Below are 21,440 nucleotides of genomic sequence, written 5' to 3'. Positions count from 1 at the left end.
TCGTCTTTATTCTTGCTCAAAACACTGCCGTGGTTTATATTTCAAAATGTAATGTTTCGTTTCCTGCGAGAGAGTAACAGTTAATGTGATTGAATGTTAATTATTTGACTAGGCTACCTGTATTTGACATTGTGTTGTTATTTCGTGAACACTAGATGGTTTCATTTTATTTTTGGCAGTGAAACAAGGCTACTCAGGCGAGAGAAAAAAACTCACCCAAATGTATGGGAAATATAAATGTTGGAAAATATGAATGTACTGTTTGAAAATGTGAAGAAAATATATATTTTTAAAATATTATTATTATTTTAATGTGAATCACATTTTTATTTGGCGTACCTTTGACAGCCTTACACTGCTCTACACTATACTTGCTTGTTTTGTCACATAAACTGAAATTAATAGAATTATTAAGTGATTTCTGCATAGTTCATCTTTAAGTGGAAGTTAGGATTCGCCCCAGAGTTAGTAGTAGGATAGTCAGGAAGGAAACATACGGGATGACAAACTCCTGAACATTGCTGATGAGCTGTTTCCCCACCATGATGATGAAGAGCTGCTCAGCCAGTTCAATGAGACAACCCCCTGGGCCACACTGAAACACACACACACACACACACACACACACACACACACACACACACACACACACACACACACACACACACACACACACACAAAGTAGAGACACACACAGAAATGCATAACATCAATATACTGGTACACACTTACATCAGGTAACATGAAAATGTCTGTATGAGAACATGGCTCTTTGTATGCAAAATGGGTTGTAATTTCTGAAAACTTACATCTTCATTTCTCATGCCAAGCAAGGTACCATAGCGTCCAGGATAACCCACAAACCTGCCAATAGAATAGGGTTTTCAAACCAGCCAGATACCTGTTGCATCATCTAACAATAAACACTACCTTCCATTCTCACCTTCCCTTGAAGAATGCCACATAGAAAGGAGAGGAGTAGAAGTTGACAAACTGGAATACAAACACCTTGAAGGTAAATGCATCTTCGTACTGGGTCTGTGTTCTGTGCATCTCTGTCCAAACATCCCAAAACAAACGAATCAAACAAGAAAAAAATCTTTCAACAAATATGAATCCATGAAAGTAAGAGAAAAATCTTTGAGGGTAATATTATGCATTAAATATACTTTACAGGTATCCAAATGCATATGCTGTACTGTAATGACACCACCACTGTCAATATACTACTTGGTGCTTAAATGGTCTTCACACTTATCTGATAGACAATGTTTTTTATTTTAGGCCACTGTGATTGATGTAGACGCTTAATCTAAGGCCAAGGAAGTGGATTTCCCTGTGGGTAGATGCATTAGGTGGAAGTGTATTGGCTGAAGCAGAGGGAGAGGTGTCTGAGGGTCATGTTCTTACCCCATTTAGTGAGCTGCAGTGCCAACGCAGTATAGACCTGCCCCATCAGCAGAATCAGGGCCAGATTCACCATACTGCTGGAGATATTAGCAATGTTCCCTGCCTGAGGGAGAAAAACACACGCACGCGCACACACACACACACACACACACACACACACACACACACACACACACACACACACACACACACACACACACACACACACACACACACACACACACACACACACACACACACACACACACACACACACACACACACACACACACACAGAGAGAGAGAGAGAGAAAACCTGAGCTAATGTATCCAAGCTAATGTACAGCATATGCTAGCATTAGCTAAATGTAGGATGTCAGCCATTGTCAGGTGTTTTGAAGGGTATTCTGATCCAGTGTCAGCAGCTTTATTTATCAGAGCAGAGAGTATTGTACTGTACCTGAGTGCGCAGCACAAAACTGCCTGTGCGGTACATCATCACACTCACTATCCCACGGTACATAATCACTGACACCAGGAAAATCATAACCACACACAGCTGGGGACAGGGGTAGAAAAAAAAGAGGAGTGAGGAGAATACAACAATTATTAGTCCCACTACACCTTATTTACACACTTGTGTCTCAAATGCAGTACACTAAAATGACATCCTTTCCTGGCCTTTTCCTCATCAGTAGGGTACGACGTTTTGCCAACTCGTTTAGTCATTGAAGCACTTTGAGATTCTTTGAAAAGCTCTATATCAGTTGAAATAATAATAATTATTATTGTCATGTCAGTGACAGATCTGGGACCTGGCTACCCCTGACGTACTCCGCCACGTAAAAAAACCATAGAACAAAGGACACGAAGAGAGTAAAACTCAGTTTCTTACCATGATGATGATGACCATAGAGCCAGTGAGCGTGCGGGACAGCCGGGCCTTCTCTGGGAAGTAGGGCTCTTTCACTCCCGTCACTGGGTTGTACTCTATAGAAGGAGCCATGGCCGCAAACTCAGGCCGCGGACGCTCCTAGATACACGCACCAATAGGGGACATATGTTCAGTGGTGTAAAGTGCTTAAGTAAAAATACTTTAATGTACTACTTAATTCGTTTTTGGGGGTATCTATACTTTACTCTTTATATTTTTACCAACTTTGACTTTTACTCCACTACATTCCCAAAGAAAATAATGTACTTTTTACTCCATACATTTTCCCTGACACACAAAAGTACTCGTTACATTTAGAATGCTTAGCAGGACAGGGAAATGGTCCAATTCACGCACTTGTCAAGAGAACATCCCTGGTCATCCCTACTATCTCTGATCTGGCGGACTTACTAAACTCAAATGTTTCATTTGAAAATCATGTCGGAGTGTGCCCCTGGCTATCCGTAAATAAAAAATAAAAAAAGAAAATCATGCTGCGAATGTGAAATGATTTATACTTTTGGTTCCTAAGTATATTTTAGCAATTACATTTACTTTTGATACATAAGTATATTTAAAAACAAATACTTTTAGACTTTGACTGAAGTACATACAGTACACTGAACAAAAATATAAACACAACACGCAACAATTTCAAAGATTTAACTGAGTTGCAGTTCATATAAGGAAATCCGTCAAATGAAATAAATTAATTAGGCCATAATCTATGGATTTCACATAACTGTGAATACAGATATGCATCTGCTCGTCACAGATACCTTAAAACCTGTTGAGGCTAGGGGGTGCTGTTGTCACTATTTATGTAAATCGTGTAATTTTTTAAACGGCTTCCTACTAAATTCTTGATCGTACAATATGCATATTATTACTATTATTGGATATAAAACAGTCTATAGTTTCTATAGGCGTTGGAATTTTGTCTCTGAGTGGAACAGAACTCATTCTACAGCAATTTCCCTGACATGGAGTCAGATTTCACACATTTTGGCCCCTGATCTGGAGTCAGTTAAAAGGCCACTGTTATTGCTATGAGCATACAGACACTGCTTACGTCTTCCCCTGGATGCCTTTACGTGATGACGATTTGAATGGTGTCGATTGCCCAATCACAGCCACTATAAATCAAAAAAACCTGTAGGTAGGAACTCTTTTCCAGCTGCGTCAGGCGCGCGGAGGACACCGACCCGCACTTGTTCCAAGCATTAGTGTAGGGAGTAATATTTCTCCGGTCATGTTTCTACTCGTTATAGGAGTTAAAAACATCATAAGGTAGTTAATTTAAACCGTTTTATAGCAATTTATACCCGTTTAGTGCGATTTTGGGACATTTATTTCTGAGACACTGTGAATCTCTGGGCACTGTTCCAGTTCATGCCGAACGCAATGTGCATTTCTACATGGCAAGAGGACAGCTTTCGACCAAAAGACGATTAGACCCAAGAAAGGATTCTTTGACCAAGATTCTGATGGAAGAACAGCTCAAAGTAGGAACAATTTATTATGATAAATCGTGTTTCTGTCGAAAAATGTTAATGGTTTAGGACGCCATCTTGTTTGACGTAGCTTCGCTTGGCGCAAACTGTATTGAAAAGTAAGGATAATTTAAAAAATGTAAATCAGCGATTGTATTAAGAATTAAATTGTCTATCAATCGCTGTCCACCCTATATTTTTTAGTCACGTTTATGAGTATTTATGTATACGACTAGATCACTGTCTAATGTGGCGCAGGACATTTTCTGACCAGCTGGGCTACTTTTCTCATTGTCTAACCATGATTTTGGTGGCTAAATATGCACATTTTCGAACAAACTGTATATGTATGTTGTAATGTGATGTTACAGGAGTGTCATCTGAAGAATTCTGAGAAGGTTAGTGAAAAAATTTATATATTTTGGCGATGTTTACGTTATCGCTCTCTTCGGCTAGAATCAATGCTGGTGTAATGTTTGCACATGTGCTATGCTAATATAACGATTTATTGTGTTTTCGCTGTAAGACACTTAGAAAATCTGAAATATTGTCTGTATTCACAGGATCTGTGTCTTTCGATTAGTGTATGCTGTGTATTTTTACGAAATGTTTGATGATTAGTAGTTAGGTAAACACGTTGCTCATTGTATTTATTCTAGTCCATTTGTGACGGTGGGTGCAATTGTAAACTATGACATCTACCTGAAATATGCACATTTTTCTAACAAAACCTATCCTATACCATAAATATGTTATCAGACTGTCATCTGATGAGCTTTTTTCTTGGTTAGTGGCTATCAATATCTTAGTTTAGCCGAATTGGTGATAGCTACTGGTGTTGGTGGACAAAGAAAAGATGGTGGATTATGCTAATGTGTTTAGCTAATAGATTTACATCTTTACATATTGTGTCTTCCCTGTAAAACATTTAAAAAATCGGACATGTTGGCTGGATTCACAAGATCTGTGTCTTTCATTAGCTGTATTGGACTTTAATGTGTGAAAGTTAAATATTTAAAAAAATATTTTTTTTTTGAATTTCGCGGCTCTGCCTTTTCAGTGGGGGGGGGGGGTGCCGCTAGCGGCACCCCAGTCCTAGACAGGTAAAAAAAAAAAAAAGTAGAGGCGTGGATCAGAAAACCAGTCAGTATCTGGCGTGACCACCATTTCTCTCATGCAGCGCGACATCTCCTTTGCATACAGTTGATCAGGCTGTTGATTGTGGCCTGTGGAATGTTGTCCCACTCCTCTTCAATGGCTGTGTGAAGTTTCTGGATATTGGTGGGAACTAGAACACGCTGTCGTACTTTGTCGATCCAAGGTATCCCAAACATGCTCAATGGGTGACATGTCTGGTGAGTATGTAGGCCACGGAAGAACTGGCACATTTTCAGCTTTCAGGAATTGTGTACAGATCCTTGTGACATGGCGTCCTGCATTATCTTGCTGAAACATGAGGAGACGGCGGCAGATGAATGGCACAACAATGGGCTTCAGGATCTCGTCACGGTATCTATGTGCTTTCAAATTGCCATTGACAAAATGCAATTGTGTCTGTTGTCCGTAGCTTATTCCTGCCCAAACTATAACCCACCACCACCATGGGGCACTCTGTCCAAAACATCGACATCAGCAAATCGGTTACGAAGTCGGCTACAATGCTGAACTGCAGTCAGGTCAAGACCCTGGTAAGGATGACGAGGACGCGTGTAAAATAAGAAATAAGCTTTTTGAGTGTATGGAATATTTCTGGGATCTTTTAATTCAGCTCATGAAACATGGGACCAACCCTTTACATGTTGAGTTTATATATTTGATCAGCATAGTATTTTACTGGGCGACTTTCACTTTTACTTGAGTCATTTTCTATGACAATTGGATACTTTTCCCACCACTGCATATGTTAACAAAGCAGTCTCCATATCTGTGAACTATACTACAGTAAAACTGGATAAAGATGTGCCCTTGCTCAGGAACTGGGTTATTTTACAAATATGTGACAAATCATGTGAAATGAGGCTCAACTTAGTTTTGTTGCTTCTCTGTTTTTATAGTATGTATGGTAACACATATCACAGAATTATGAAATAATAGAAATTTAAATGAATGAATTGGCTATTATCCAGACCTCTTCCTCCTGGAAGTCCATGCAGTCCCAGTGGTGAGCCAGGGTGGCCATCTTGCGTTTCCAGTACTCCAGGAAGGTGACAGCCCAAAAGGACATGAACACACTGAAGAAGACTGTCCCGGGGTGGTCAAACAGGTAGCCCATCTGCCAACACATACACACAACATGGGCCTGTCATCTATGGATTCATTATAGTGCGACGGCTAAGCTATCCATAACGATCGTTCATTATTGTGATAAAAGCAACACATTAGGCATAGAGGTTTCAATAGGCACATCAAACAGCCACTCACACCCCCTTGTTACTGTAAATGTCCAGCATACAATACCTTAGCCATGGGGCAGATATCAGACATGTTCCAGGGCTTGCAGGTCTTACAGAGAGGACACATCAGGTAGCTGCCCCCACTATTACAGATCTCCTTGCTGTGGACAGTCAGACACACAATCACAGACAGACTTCACTACTTTTAGTCCAGGCTGTGTCTGAAATGGCACCCTATTTCCTATATACAGATGTTGAATCTTAATCTGACCCCTTTCGCTGCAGGAGGAATATAATCCTGAAGCAGGAGGATTTTAATACCTGAAAAAATATTACCAAAGACCATAACTAAATGAACAAATGATACATAGCCTAATTATAAAACGTGGGCAAGCATCCACACCGGAGGAAATTTTATCGTTCTATATCTGTCAATCAACTGATGTCCAAAATCAGCTCATCAACTCAGCCAGGGAAACACAAACAGTAGCCTATTATTGGTTTTCCCATCTTTTAGTATGTGACAATGATAGGCTAACGGGTAGCCTACAGAATGTAGCCTATTGGAATATCATCAAATAACAAGGTGGCACTAGATTATCGCCAGCTGATGTCTCATTAAGCCATCAATAAGCGCAAAATTCACCAGCACAGTTGACCTCAATTGCAACCATTATTGGCCATCTCATTACCGCTCCCTAAAAGATGATGTCGGTGTTACCTAGTCCTGCTTGTGTAGCGGACATGAGTCGGTCATGGTCATTTGATGAGGTAGCCCCGCCTGCAAACTTCAAAACCAGTGCCTACAGTCCAAACACTTAAAATACACACCCTTGTCCAATTATGCCTTTGGGGGAATCCCCGTCGCCATCTTGAAGGGTAATCCAAATGAATAGCCAAGCAAGGGAAGTTTGCAACGTAAGCACCTCAACCCTCGTTTTTAGTCTGCTTTGCGAGTGTACAATTATGTTCACTCTGGGGCCTGAAACTCCCCATAATTCAATTCGCGATGACTGTACGTCCGCAAACAAAAGTCAGCGAAAACTTAAAAACAACATCAATTAGAAATTTTGCTACTACGTAAAAAGTAAATATGTTTTTGTCTTTTGGAAATTGTAGAAATAAACAATTTTTCTTCTTCAGAAGTTCTATGCTAGCTATCATACAGTGGGCTTATATTGATAATTAAATATTTAATATAAGTAGACATGCAATCATAATTGACTGTAGCGCATATAAAGCACCCACAAGTTACCGGTGGCTCAAAAAACAATCCTTGCGGGATGAACGAGTGACGACGAATTTCTGTCCAACGGTGGTTAATTTAAAAATCATTCCTGCCTCCCTCGTCATGATACGTCATCCGAAGTGTCCCCTTAATTTGAGGGCTGTGGGGATAGGGTGTGTCTTTTAAGTTTTTGGACATCAGCCCCAGTTTGCTTTTGGCTGAAGAGTCTAAAATCATCTAGGATGTTGATTGCTCCCGTGGAAAACGCGGGTTCATATGCCGCCGCATGTTACACTTGCAATAAAAGTCTTTCAAGATATGTTTTCCCTCTGGTTGGTGTTGTTATCTGAACAACTTAGCCCCTTTTGAACAGACTAAAGGCGATTGACATTCATTCCGTACAATAGAAAAAATTGCCCGACACTTTGTATGAATGGAAACTAATGTTGATGTAGTCTACTGTTATTATTTTATTTGTATTTATTTATGTTATTCAAAAGTTTCTGGTATGGTCATTTCTTATCAAGTGTAAAATATCCCTGGACTGTCCATATTTGAAATGTGTAACTTAATCAAGTCAATGGGAGGAATTGAGTTAGTTGTGCCAGAAGGGCATTGGCCGGGATTGAACCCAAGCTGACATGGTAGGCCTATGTGTACGCACTGAAGACAGCAACCCTAACCACTAGACCCCAGGCCACAACTGAACTCAATTTTGAAAGTTAATTCATGACGTTAGGATACACTTGACACTTCTATGTTGTAGCCGAGTGGAGATCAATATCAATCTTGTGTTATTAAGCTATATTAAACAACGGTTGTTGATGTGTATGGCTGCATTTCAGATGAAAAATAATAGGACCTAAGCATATTTGAGCGAGAGAGAATACTATTTTGATAGCAAGCCATGATCCCAATGACTCGACCTCCCCCGCATTGAGAGAAAGAGAAATGCAAATGTTCATAAAAACAAGGCTCATTTGAATTTTCTGATGCAGCAGGAAAATTCTCTGCATCAAAATAGTGATCAAGTTAAGATCCAACATCTGTAGTGCACTACTTTATTATTAAGTAGTGCACTATAGTGGATAGAGGGCAATTTCAGACACACCCCAGTCTGCATTTGCATGTAATGCAAAGATTATTATCCCTTGATTTCCTGCTACACAGTACATTACCCGAGACTAAAGCTCTCTGGCTTTTATACAGTAAAGTGATTGATAGCACTAATCCACAATGAACAGGAGGATTTACACTAATGCCCTTGGACCTGTAAGAGGCTCAATGCTATTCTTCCTTCTCTCTATTATTGCATCTTTAGTCTCACTTTCTCCATGTTCACTCTTTATGTAAATCTTCTGTGATTCACCACCAAGCCATCAAACACTGATACCCGAGGAAGCAATTATCAGCATCTTGCCATGGAAACAGATTTGAGACAGAAAACACTGACCATAATTGTTTTCTCCCCCTAACACACACATAGAAACGAACACGGACACACATGCGAGTGTACGCAAGCACACACACGTCTTACTATACTTGTGAGGACTTTTTGGGGACCAACAATTGATTCCCATTCCAAATTCTATTTTCCTTAACCCCTAATCCTAACAGCTAAGCCTAAAATAGCATTTTTATTTTGAATTGAGGACAGGCAAAATGTCCTCACTTCTCTGAATTTTAGTTGGTTTGCTATTCTTGTGAGGACTTCTGGTACTCACAAGTATAGTAACACACACACACACACACACACACACACACACACACACACACACACACACACACACACACACACACACACACACACACACACACACACACACACACACACACACACACACACACACACACACACACACACACACACACACACACACACACACACACACACACACACACACACACACACACACACGAATCTGTTAGAAAAGCATTGTAAGTGAAGGAGTTTCAGGACTCACGCAGGAGTGTTGGTCCCCATGGACATGACTCCTGACACAAAGACAAAGGCCCCCACCACCGCCGCTGGGAGCAGCCAGGCTGTGTAGAACCCTACAGAGGAGGACCAGAGAGACAAAAACCTCATCAACTCTCTATGTCAAACAATACAATGGGGGTAACTCACAAAACTGTTCTGTTGTGGTACATTGACCACATATCCTAAGTGAAAACATATTGATATCTCTTTCATCTAAGTATGATGCTTGCCACTAAATCTCTGATTTTTCTGATGTGTGTTCAGTTTCATAACCCCCCACCCCAAAGTATAACCATAAAAGCAGTACAGAACAAAATATTGGTACTGTATCAGATTTACTATATGAGGAATCCTGCTTACCCAGCCAGGCAAAGTAAAGGGCTATTTTCTCTCCAAAGTATTCTCTGATGTGGTCAAGTGGCTGGTACTTGTACCACTTAGACCAGCGGGCCCAATACTGGAACAAGACCTGCCTCTGGTTCAGCTCATCTGGACGCACCTCATACTCTGGCAGCTCAAAGGGGCCCTAACAAACATACACGTACATACACACATTTAACAAAGACTGGTGTACTAGGCAGATGTCTTTGTGTGTGGTGGTTAGGGCTGTCCCCGACTAAAAAAATGGTGGTCGACTGAGAAGCGTCCTGATCTGTTTAAATGTATTTTTCCATATATACAGTGCATTCGGAAAGTATTCAGACCCCTTGACTTTTTCCACATTTTGTTACGTTACAGCCTTATTCTAAAATGGATTAAACACATACATCGACACACAATAACATAATAACAAAGCAAAAACAGTTTTAATTTTAATTTTTGGAAATATTTAAAATAAAAACAGAAATACCTTATTTACATAAGTATTCAGACCCTTTGCTATGAGACTCGCAATTGAGCTCAGGTGCATCCTGTTTTCATTGATCATCATTGAGATGTTTCTACAACTTGATTAGAGTTCACCTGTGGTAAATTCAATTGATTGGACATGATTTGGAAAGGCGCACACCTGTCTATATAAGGTCCCACAGTTGACAATGCATGTCAGAGCAAAAACCAAGCCATGAGGTCAAAGGAATTGTCAGTAGCTCTCTGAGACAGGATTGTGTTCTCTGGTTTGATGAAACCAAGATGTCACTTTTTTTTATTGTAAAAATGTTTGGGGCCTGAACAAGGGTCACATCTGGAGGAGACCTGGCACCATCCCTACTGTGAAGCATGGTGGTGGAAGCATCATTCTGTGGGGAAGTTTTTCAGCGGCAGGGACTGGGAGACTAGTCATGATCGAGGGGAAAAGATGAACGGAGCAAAGTGCAGAGAGATCCTTGATGAAATCCTGCTCTAGAGTACTCAGGCCCAGGCTGGGGCGAAGGTTCACCTTCCAACAGGACAACGTTCCTAAGCACACAGCTAAGACTATGCAGGAGTGGCTTTGGGACTTGAAGGCCAGACTTGAATCTGATCGAACATCTCTGGAGAGACCTGAAAATAGCTGTGCAGAGAGCTCCTCATCCAACCTGACAGAGGTTGAGAGGATCTGCAGAGAAGAATGGGAGAAACTCTCCAAATACAGGTGTGCCAAGCTTGTAGCGTTATACCCAAGAAGACTCAAGGCTGTAATCGCTGCCAAAGGTGCTTCAACAAAGTACTGTGTAAAGGGTCTGAATACTTATGTAAATGCAATATTTCAGTTCTTTATTTTTAATACATTTGCAAAAATGTCTAAACTTCTTTTTGCTTTGTCATTATGGGGTATTGTGTGTAGATTGATGGGGGGGAAACAATTTTATCAATTTTAGAATAAGGCTAACGTAACAACGTGTGGAAAAAGTCAAGGGGTCTGACTACTTTCCGAATGCACTGTATACAGACACACCCTATGTGTTAGTATAAAATCAACTATATATGCACCGAACTTGTCTGATGCTTTAAGCACAGTGTTTCATTAAATAATTAAGACACACAAATGACTCAAGAAAGAGCCCGATGGTCACACTGTGTTAAAAAAGAAAAAATCCAGCAAGTGCCTGTGTGACTGGCCCACGTTGTCTTGATCTCTCTCCCTACTGCAGCGAAAAGGCACCACAGCACAGCAAGTGTTTATTGCGCTGTCCGTGCTGGAGCTGCAACATCATTTCAGCCCTTTAGATACTTACTTGTTTCTGACTGAAAAGTTCTGTTACCGAAATCCCTAATTTATTTAGGAAAAACATTCCCTATTCCCTCAACCCTTGCCCTCTGAGTGAATTTGCTTGATCCAACATTTTGCCTTTGCATGAGGCTTGGTGCTCACAGAATCAGTAGGCTATTTAACAAACACAGAAGGCAACAGAAGCAAGATCTGCCTTATCTCTGTAGACATATATGGATAATTTATAAAGCCAGACACATTTAACAGTTAGGCTATTGATTATAGACTTACTTAAGTTGGAGATTCCTCTTGCCTCAATTTTCTAAGACAATTAGGCTAAGGTTGTTTCCTCATCTCTGCTGCTGCTCACCTCCGCCACATTGTTCTCAATCCTAATATGCTGGTTAATTTTGCTATTATGCACATAGCAACATAGGGAAAGGCACCAAATCTACAGTGCACTGAAGATTGTTTCAGAACCGCGGACAGCGACCGTACCCAAACGGGAGAAAGCGCATTAAAATAATATTAGATTTATTAGTGTTGTACCACTATTTGTACATAATATAACCATATACAATTTTATTATCACATATCTTAGAGTGATGGATTGTGCCATCCCTGTGGCCTCCGCAATGGATTAGTCCACTGAGACAGGCTCGAATCAGACAGGTGTCTTGTGCACCATGCAAAAAAATAAATGAAATCCCGGTCGACCAACAGCCTATCGACCAGTCAACTAATGGTGTCAGGCCTAGCGGCGGTACATTAAGAATGTCTCTGACCTCATGCAAGGGAAACGCTGCAGTGTATGCCCTCTCGTTGAGCAGTCGAGCCACGCCCACCTCCGCTCTCTTCCTCTTGCCGTACACCGTTCTCGCCAGAAGCTCATACACCTGCCATGGACAGCCAATTGACCATATGAGAATGACATAGTCTGAAGTAAAGCATTTTTGACCACATATAGGTAGGCCTACATACAGTACAGTATGTCCATCTATTCCTGGTGGTCATCCATCGTTATCCAACAAATGGGGAAAGACGCAGAAAGTCAATGGACGCACTCACTATACGGTGTCTCTGTGTGTTAGTAAAATAGGTGTCATGGTTCTCACAGCCGAGGAACCTGAGAAGTGACAAACAGAGCGAGGTTAAACCTGTAGTCATTTATAACTTACAGTAACAGGGAATTTTATAAAGGTCAGCACGCAATGTGGCTCAACTAAATGTTGAGGATTCGCAATCAAAACCGATATCAGGAAGTTTCCGGGATGTAGGGACTCACTTCTCCATCTTTGACTTGCGAAAGGCACAAGTGTAGTAGTCCAGTGGCCTGTTTGGCAAGGACTCCGCCATGACGTTGGGAATGTATAGTTTCCGAAGGATCCGGTCAGAAGTGTTGAAGTTTGGGTTTGGTTGGGCCTGCAACACAAAAACAACATTCTCCGTAACACTCCACACACCATAGTATCGGGTTTACCGTATTTTGCACTACTGTATTTTGCACTGTCATAAAGTGTAGTGTTAGCACTGACCTGTAGGGGTGCTCTCAGAATGAGCTCCTCTGCGTAATACACCAACACATCCCAAGGGGCGCTCAGTTTCAGATAATGGATGGTTTTCTTCTCGCTCGCCGTCTCCTCCTAGTGCCAAACATCAATCATTACAGAACATTCACAAAATTATGAATTATATGGTACAGTGTGCTGCCGTATATAAGCATTATTAGATTGACCAGTAAAACTGTCAACAGAGCATTAGCATTAAGAAGGAACGATTGTTATTGGGAAAGTAGAAACACTAGATCTAACCACTAAGTCTTGTGGAGCTAGGTGAGTTAATTGTGTATATTATATTACCTTTTCCAGCAGTATGCCGGCATTCTGCAGGTTTTGGGTGAATTTGTCCCTCCATCGAGCCAGCTGAGCCTTTCTCCGCTCAGACCTGCTGCTCCCCTCCTCTGCCCTGGCTCCGACCTCCTCCGGACCGCTGGTCTCAGATTGGCCCCTCCATCTGGAGCGAAGCTTTCTCGGTTTCACCTCCCATACTAGAACAAAGTCTGATACAGGATCAGTCAGACAAAGCCACAGGTTAAAGTTTGATTGGTGGCTTGTTCTTTATACTGTCTGTTACCAGGGATCTGCCACTCTGTTCCTGGAAAGCTACTGGGCGTGTAGGCTTTTATTCCAGACCTGCACTAACACACCTGATTCACATGATTAAGGCCCAAAGTGAAGACCATAATTATTTCATTATTTGAAAATAGGTGATTTTAGTGCTGTTGTGGAAACATTCAAGTCAAGCAACTTAAAGTAAAATGTAATACTGTATAGATATACAGAAAGCCTAAAAGCACCTATTTTGGTTCGTCCATCTCTAAAGTAGTTCCCCCCTAGTGGTTGTTCCGGTCGGCTACTCGTTTTATCACAGTGTATATAGATGGGGTCATCCTCATCATCGTCATTATCGTCAGAAGAAGCCACTGCAGCTGAAAGCTGAAAATGTTTCCGTTATATAATGTATATCAATATAACGTCCATTCACATAGCAGATAAATAAATAGGACAGAAAAATGGCTGTAATGACATAGTGAAATCTAATTATTGTGTCCTCGTGTTACTATTGTATTTGTATTCTTATTTTTAAACTCTGCATTGGTGGGAAGGGCTCTTAAGCAAGCATTTCACGGTAAAGTCTACACCAGTTGTATTCGACAAATAAAATGTGACTTTGAATTGGAACGAGCTGTAGCTATTGCAATAGGCAACAACACAAAAGCTTTATTCGCAATATTGATTTTAGATTCAATCACCATAAAATAACATTCTAGTCAAAATGAAAACACTGCTTTTAGGGATCATATTGACATCAATACAACTATGAGGAGAAAGCTTGAAGTCAAATCAGCACTAACCCCCATTCAAGATGCACTGCAACATTCAACGTTCTAGGTAAGTCATCATCAGAGCAGCAATAGGATGAGACCAAATCAGGGAGGGAGTGGGGGACACTTACATATCTTGGTGGGATGAAACCCCCGTTCTGCAGACTCCCATAGCTGTCTGTGTTTTGGGGTTCGCCCCGATTGCCCGTCACATAATCCAGATCGAGCAGCACCTCCCTGTCACCTCCTGTGGCCAGGAGCAACTCCGAACCCTTCCTCAGCATGTTGAAGAAGACGAGGAGGGTCTGCGAGTGTCAGTCTCTAGTCAGTCAGTCTGCTTAGAGAACTACGGAACACAACATTCATGCATAAACATACAAACTGTATGTCACATGTACCGTATATATACACTCAAACTCTGATGGAGGTATTCATGCAGTGTTGTCATGCAGGTTCATTAATTAATTGCTATCATTCAAATTAATCAAATCGGATCAAAATGAAAAGGAAGAATGGATACATTATTCCAGCAAGAGATGGAGGAGTGGAGGGGCGAAATGACAGGATACTTCTACCTCAGTGGAGAGGGGGCTGGGAATAGGAGAGAATAACGGGTGGATCTGCAGTAATCTCTGCCTCTCTCCCTCGCTCTATCTCCTCCTCTCCACAGGGAGAGAGCCGAACAGAGTAGGATACCGTAATCTTCCCAGAAAAGAGGCAGCTGAGTTTTGCTCCATCACTCTCAGCAGAGGAAACATGTACATGGCCCCATGCCAATAACTAATCTAACACCCACTAAGGGAGAGGACCAGCATTATTTTAGGGGTGGTGATGGATGTAGGGCATATGAGAGGGGAAGGGACTTCCTGTCGGAGTGTACACAATCTTAATTAATACACACATTGTGTGTGTTGGTTCTCGCACTGGTACACACTCATGAATAATAGGGGGGGATGGTGGGATACATTTAGAATTGTATTACGTTCCCCGACCATAACGTCAACTAATCTACATGGGCTTCAACACAGAAGGGGAGAAGCGGTTGAGGGGGAGACAATGTCAGTGTATGTTCCACTCAAACCGTGACTCCTGCTTTTACTACAGATGAGGAAAGACAGATCCTTTGTGCTCATTAAAAAACAATGAGTAAGTAGTTACCATGACACCAACCACCAGCCAAGATTGAGGAAACTAGCCAAAGCTTACACAGGGCAACTGCATTCTCATGCATTCTTCTGCATTCTCATGTGTCAGAAGGAGCTCCTTGTTTCCAGTAAGTCACAAACTGGTTCATGATTCCTGATTGTTACAAGTTTCTGCATTTCCTGAAAGGTAACATTACAGTTGCTAAACTTCTTGCAGAACTGTTGTTATAAACCACAGTATTTTTTATTTATTCACTCTGACAAAATTGCCTCTAAGCCGTGGAAAAGGGAACAGATCAGCTGTCCAGTCTGTTTGAACACCCTGACAGACCTTACAACTCTTTGAAGTGGGCACAACTGCTGCATCAGCAAATGCTGGGATGAGAGTGGAAGCAGCAGCACTGATGTTTCCTGCTGCCGGGAGACGTTCAGCAGGCGCCCCACACTGACCAAGAACTCAATGCTGGAAAAGATGGTGGAGAAGCTGAGGAAGATGACTCTACTCGAGAGCCCTCTTGGTTATCTGTATGCCAGTCCTGACATGTTTACTCTTGTAGGGTCCAGGAGGAAGGCAAAGGCTGTCAGGAGTGTAAGTGGTCCTACTTCCAGTCTCAATTTAGAACTCATCTGAATGTCCCTCTGTTACAGAAGCACTCTGGTGGGTGTAGTGGTCAAGGAGCTGCAGCTGGAGAAGCTGTATCCCCAGCATGACAAACTGCTGGCCATGTACTGCAGACTTGAAAGGTGTATCTGTTCTCTGTGTGCAGCCGAGGAACACAAATGTCACCAAACTGCTGAGATGGAACAGGTGGGTTTCCATAACCAAAGGACATTTGTATGTGGAATGTCAGAAAATTATTGTCAGCGAATATCTCCATGAACAAGCCCTCTAAATGCACAACTGGAAAAGTGAAAGTAAATTATAGGTGGTTGGAACGAGAGTGGTAGGTACAACAGTTCTGTCTAATACACCTAACATGAGACTCAAAATGTGGGTCAGTATGGTCATGTAACATATAACATGTAACATATTGGGGTGTTAATTGGGGTGTTAATCCTTACAAACTGAAATGTATGGATTTGTTTGTGGTTTGTTCCCAAAGGATCTCCTGGCAGTGGAACAGAGAGTTAAAAAGTAGACGACATTACTGAGCCACCATTCAGTTTGCCAGTGGAGGCTCATCCAGGGAGGTGGATGGTGCTCCTCATTAACGTACTATATGTTACACAATAGACACCTGGTGATGACAAAATAATAGACTGAAAATAAGGATAGTACATGCTATATAGTATAATCTAAATGAGAAACTCTAGTTAACCGACCGCAATCAACTACACATTTTTAAGACATCATTGAGGATAATTGGCAGAATCTACCGCACACCCAAAACCGATTAATGAAGGTGCTGGAGGCTAAATGCAAAACTGGAGAAAATGGGAAAAGTCTCCATATTGTTGTTTTAAAGAATTTGTCAGTATGTCCTATCGGCTTCACAACCGCAGACTGTGTGTAACCACGCCAGCCCAGAACCTCCACATCCGGCTTCTTCACTTCCGGGATCATCTGAGACCCACTACCCGGACAGCTGATGAAACTGAGTTGTATTTCTGTCTGTAATAAAGCCTTTTTGTGGGGAAAAACTCATTCCCAGGTGGGTGGGCCTATGCCCTCCCAGGCCCACACATGACTCCTGCATGCTTTGTTGACTATGAACTTTCTTGTTTACCCAACCGTGGGACAGACTATGTTTGTTCCCACACTCGGGACTCTGACTCTCTATTGGTTACATGGACTCATGGCCTCACATCCTATTCTAACCACCTCTCGCCGGCTTTGTATTCATGTTACCTGATGAAATAGATGTATAATATGATCTTGTTGCCATCTAATGCACATTCAAATGTCATAAATCAACATTGCAGAGCTCTCCCTGTCCTCTGCCGTGCCTTGATTCTACTGTTGCTATCCCCAATTCTGACATGTGCTCTGATATCGGTTTCACTGATTTCTGTTCTCGTAAAAGCCTGGGTTTTCCTCACTTTAACACCAGAAGCTTATTACCTAAAATGGATCAATTGAAAGTGTGGGTTCACAGCTCCAATCCAGATGTGTTGGTCATTACTGCGACGTGGTTAAGAAAGAGTGTTTTGAATACTGATGTTAACCTTTCTGGTTAGGACCTTTTTCGGCAAGACAGATCTTCCAAAGGTGGGAGAGTGGCAATCGTTACTAAGGATCACCTTCAGTGCTCAGTTGTCTCCACCAAGTCTGTCCCCTAACAATTTGATTTGCTGGTTTTAAGCATTCAACTTCCAAATAGATTTTTGTTGACTGTTGCTGGGTGCTATCGTCCTCCATCAGCATCGGCCTATACCCTACCTGCCCTAAGCTCTCTCCTGGCACCTTACACTAAGTCTGAATTTGTCCTACTGGGTGACCTAAACTGGGATATGCTTAAACCACTTGACCAAGTCCTAAAACAATGGGACTCCCTAAATCTTTCTCAGATTATTAATACTAATCCCACTAGGTATGACTCCAAACACCTAGTAAAGGCTACTCTCCTCGACGTTATCCTTACAAATAATCCTGATAGCTGTCAATCTGGTGTTTTCTGTAATGACCTTAGCGATCACTGTTTTACAGCCTATGTTCGTAATGGCTGCTGAGTGAAACGACCTGTTCTGATTTGTCATAGACACCTGCTAAAAAACTTTAATGAGCAAGCCTTCCTTCATGACCTGGCCTCTATAAATTGGTACAGAATCAGCTCGAAGACACGTGGACCTTGTTTTTTTATATTTTCAGTGATATTGTTAACAAACACAACCCCATAAAGAAAATGTGAATTAAAAACAGGTTCAGCCCCTGGTTTGACAGTGATCTTGCAGAGTTACGCCACCTCAAGAATTCCATTTGGCGAAAGGCACACACATACTCAGGCTGACTGGCTCTCGTTCAGGCAAATGAGAAGTGCACTCAGGCTATCCGGAATGTCAAAGTTAGTTACTTTGAGGAGCAGTTCCCTCTCTGTGGGTCTAACCCCAAGAAGTTCTAGAAAACGGTTAAAGACCTGGAGAATAAACCCTCCTCCTCACAGCTGCCCATGTCCTTTAAAGTTGATGATGTGGTTGTTACTGACAAGAAGCACATGGCTGAGCTTTTTAATCACCACTTCATTAAGTCAGGATTCCCATTTGACTCAGCCATATCTCCCATCCCTTCTAATGCAACTAGCGCCGATGCTCCTCCCTCTTTTCCCCCTGCCCCGTTACAAAGTTTCTCCCTGCAGCCGGTCACTGAGTCCGAGGTGCTAAAGGAGCTCCTTAAACTTGACCCCCAAAAACATCTGGGTCAGATGGTTTAGACGCTTTCTTCTTTAAGGTTGCTGCCCCTATAATCTCCAAGCCTCTCTCTAACCTTTTTAACATGTCTCTCCTCTCTAGGGAGGTTCCCATTGCTTGGAAGGCAGCCACAGTTCATCATTTATTTAAAGGGGAGATCAAGCTGATCCTAATTGTTATAGGCCTATTTCTATTTGCCCTGTTGATCAAAAGTGTTGGAAAAAATTGTCAATAATCAACTGACTGGGTTTCTTGATGTCCATAGTATTCTCTCTGGTATGCAATCTGGTTTCCGCTCACGTTATGGATGTGTCACTGCAACCTTTAAGGTCTTCAATGATGTCACCATTTCCCTTGATTCTAAGCAATGTTGTGTTGCTGTTTTTATTGACTTGGCCAAAGCTTTTGATATGGTAGACCATTCCATTCTTGTGGGCAGGCTAAGGAGTATTGGTGTCTCTGAGGAGTCTTTGGCCTGGTTTGCTAACTACCTCGCTCAAAGAGTGCACTGTATAAAGTCAGAACATCTGCTGTCTCAGTCACTGCCTGTCACCAAGGGTGTACCCCAAAGCTCGATGCCAGGATCCACGCTCTTCTCAATTTACATCAACAACATAGCTCAGGCAGTAGGAAGCTCTCTCATCCATTTATATGCAGATGATACAGTCTTACACTCCCCTGGCCCCTCTCGATTTTGTGTGGAACGCTCTACAACAAAGCTTTCTTAGTGTCCGACAAGCTTTCTCTGCCCTTAACCTTGTTCTGAACACCTCCAAAACAAAGGTCTTGTGGTTTGGTAAGAAGAATGCCCCTCTCCCCATGGGTGTGATTGCTACCTCTGAGGGTTTAGACCTTGAGGTAGTCACCTCATACAAGTACTTGGGATGGTACACTGTCCTTCTCTCAGCACATATCAAAGCTGCAGGTTAAAATTACATCTAGACTTGGTTTCCTCTATCGTAATCGCTCCTCTTTAGCGAACAAACTAACCCTGATTCAGATGACCATCCTACCCATGCTAGATTACGGAGACGTAATTTATAGATTGGCAGGTAAGGGTGCTCTCTAGCGGCTAGATGTTCTTTACCATTCGGCCATCAGATTTGCCACCAATGCTCCTTATGGGACACATCACTTCACTCTATACTCCTCTGTAAACTGGTCATCTCTGTATACCCGTCGCAAGACCCACTGGTTGATGCTTATTTATAAAACCCTCTAAGGCCTCACTCCTCCCTACCTGAGATATCTACTGCATCCCTCATCCTCCACATAAAACACCTCTTCTGCCAGTCACATTCTGTTAAAGGTCCCCAAAGCACACACATCCCTGGGCTCGTCTTCTCAGTTCGCTGCAGCTAGTGACTGGAACGAGCTGCAACAAACACTCAAACTAGACAGTTTTATCTCATTCTCTTCATTCAAAGACTCAATCATGGACAATCGTGGTTGCTTTGCGTGATGTATTGTTGTCTCTACCTTCTTGCCCTTTGTGCTGTTGTCTGTGCCCAATAATGCTTGTACCCTGTGCTGCTCCCATGTGGTGTTGCTACCATGTTGTTGTCATGTTGTGTTGATACCATACTGTGTTGTCATGTGTTGCTGCCATGCTATGTTGTCGTCTTCTGTCTCTCTTTTTGTTGTCTTGTCGTGATGTGTGTTTTGCCCTATAATTTTATATATTTTTTTAATCCCACCTGTCCCCGCAGGAGGCCTTTTGCCTTTTGGTAGGCTGTCATTGTAAATTAGAATTTGTTCTTAACTGACTTGCCTAGTTAAATAAAGGTTAAATAATATAAAGGTTATAATAATAATAATTAAAAAATGGCTGTGCCCCTGCCCAGTCATGTGAAATACATACAGTCTATTTTTGTTTCATCAGACCAGAGGACAATTCTCCAAAAAGTACGATATTTGTCCCCATGTGTAGTTGCAAAACGTAGTCTGGCTTTTTATGGCGGTTTTGGAGCAGTGGCTTCTTCCTTGCTGAGCGGCCTTTCAGGTTATGTAGATATAGGTCTGTTTTTTCGGTGGATTTACATACTTTTGTACCCGTTTCCTCCAGCATCTTCACAAGGTCCTTTGCTGTTGTTCTGGGATTGATTTGCACTTTTCACACCAAAGTACATTCATCTCTAGGAGACAGAACGAGTCTCCTTCCTGAGCGGTATGACGGCTGCGTGGTCCAATGGTGTTTATACTTGCGTACTATTGTTTGTACAGGTTAACGTGGTACCTTCAGGAGTATGGAAATTGCTCCCAAGGATGAACCAGACTGGTGGTCTACATTTTCTTTCTGAGGTCTTGGCTGATTTCTTTGGATTTTCCCATGATGTCAAGCAAAGAGGCACTAAGTTTGAAGGTAGGCCTTGAAATACATCCAGTTACACCTCCAACTGACTCAAATGATGTCAATTAGCCTATCAGATGCTTCTAAAGCCATGACATAATTTTCTGGAATTTTCCAAGCTGTTTAAAGGCACAGTCAACTTAGTGTATGTAAACTTCTGATCCATT

The 21,440-nt window shown here is 41.9% G+C and overlaps 1 protein-coding gene across 5 annotated transcripts in view; it reads right to left on the bottom strand.

The window, feature by feature from the left end:
• The window catches only part of ano11 (anoctamin 11), a 34,931-nt gene extending 19,820 nt beyond the window's left edge, over window positions 1-15,111 (bottom strand). For 2 of the 5 annotated variants that reach the window (XR_008755498.1, XM_055892503.1), the window contains exons 1-17: window positions 14,565-14,996; window positions 13,906-14,044; window positions 13,409-13,608; window positions 13,085-13,192; window positions 12,835-12,971; window positions 12,618-12,675; window positions 12,335-12,445; window positions 9,779-9,944; window positions 9,402-9,492; window positions 6,274-6,370; window positions 5,945-6,088; window positions 2,285-2,422; window positions 1,850-1,948; window positions 1,411-1,513; window positions 944-1,055; window positions 810-864; window positions 498-595 (exon numbers count right to left, since the gene is read on the bottom strand). Coding sequence is in view for 4 of the 5 variants with exons in the window: in XM_055892503.1 (XP_055748478.1) it covers window positions 498-595; window positions 810-864; window positions 944-1,055; window positions 1,411-1,513; window positions 1,850-1,948; window positions 2,285-2,422; window positions 5,945-6,088; window positions 6,274-6,370; window positions 9,402-9,492; window positions 9,779-9,944; window positions 12,335-12,445; window positions 12,618-12,675; window positions 12,835-12,971; window positions 13,085-13,192; window positions 13,409-13,608; window positions 13,906-14,044; window positions 14,565-14,717 (2,009 nt within the window). In the remaining variant the exon portion in view is untranslated. Of the gene's footprint in view, window positions 1-497; window positions 596-809; window positions 865-943; window positions 1,056-1,410; window positions 1,514-1,849; window positions 1,949-2,284; window positions 2,423-5,944; window positions 6,089-6,273; window positions 6,371-9,401; window positions 9,493-9,778; window positions 9,945-12,334; window positions 12,446-12,617; window positions 12,676-12,834; window positions 12,972-13,084; window positions 13,193-13,408; window positions 13,609-13,905; window positions 14,045-14,564 lie in introns of all 5 variants that reach the window. The other 3 variants (XM_055892501.1, XM_055892502.1, XM_055892504.1) reach the window with 3 other exon arrangements.
• Between the last annotated feature and the right edge of the window lie 6,329 nt (window positions 15,112-21,440).

Source organism: Salvelinus fontinalis, chromosome 31 (genome assembly GCF_029448725.1).
Source record: "Salvelinus fontinalis isolate EN_2023a chromosome 31, ASM2944872v1, whole genome shotgun sequence".
Taxonomy (NCBI): Eukaryota; Metazoa; Chordata; class Actinopteri; order Salmoniformes; family Salmonidae; genus Salvelinus; species Salvelinus fontinalis.
The sequence above is the reverse complement of the archived record's forward strand: the minus strand, read 5'-3'. Positions and strand labels throughout refer to the sequence as shown.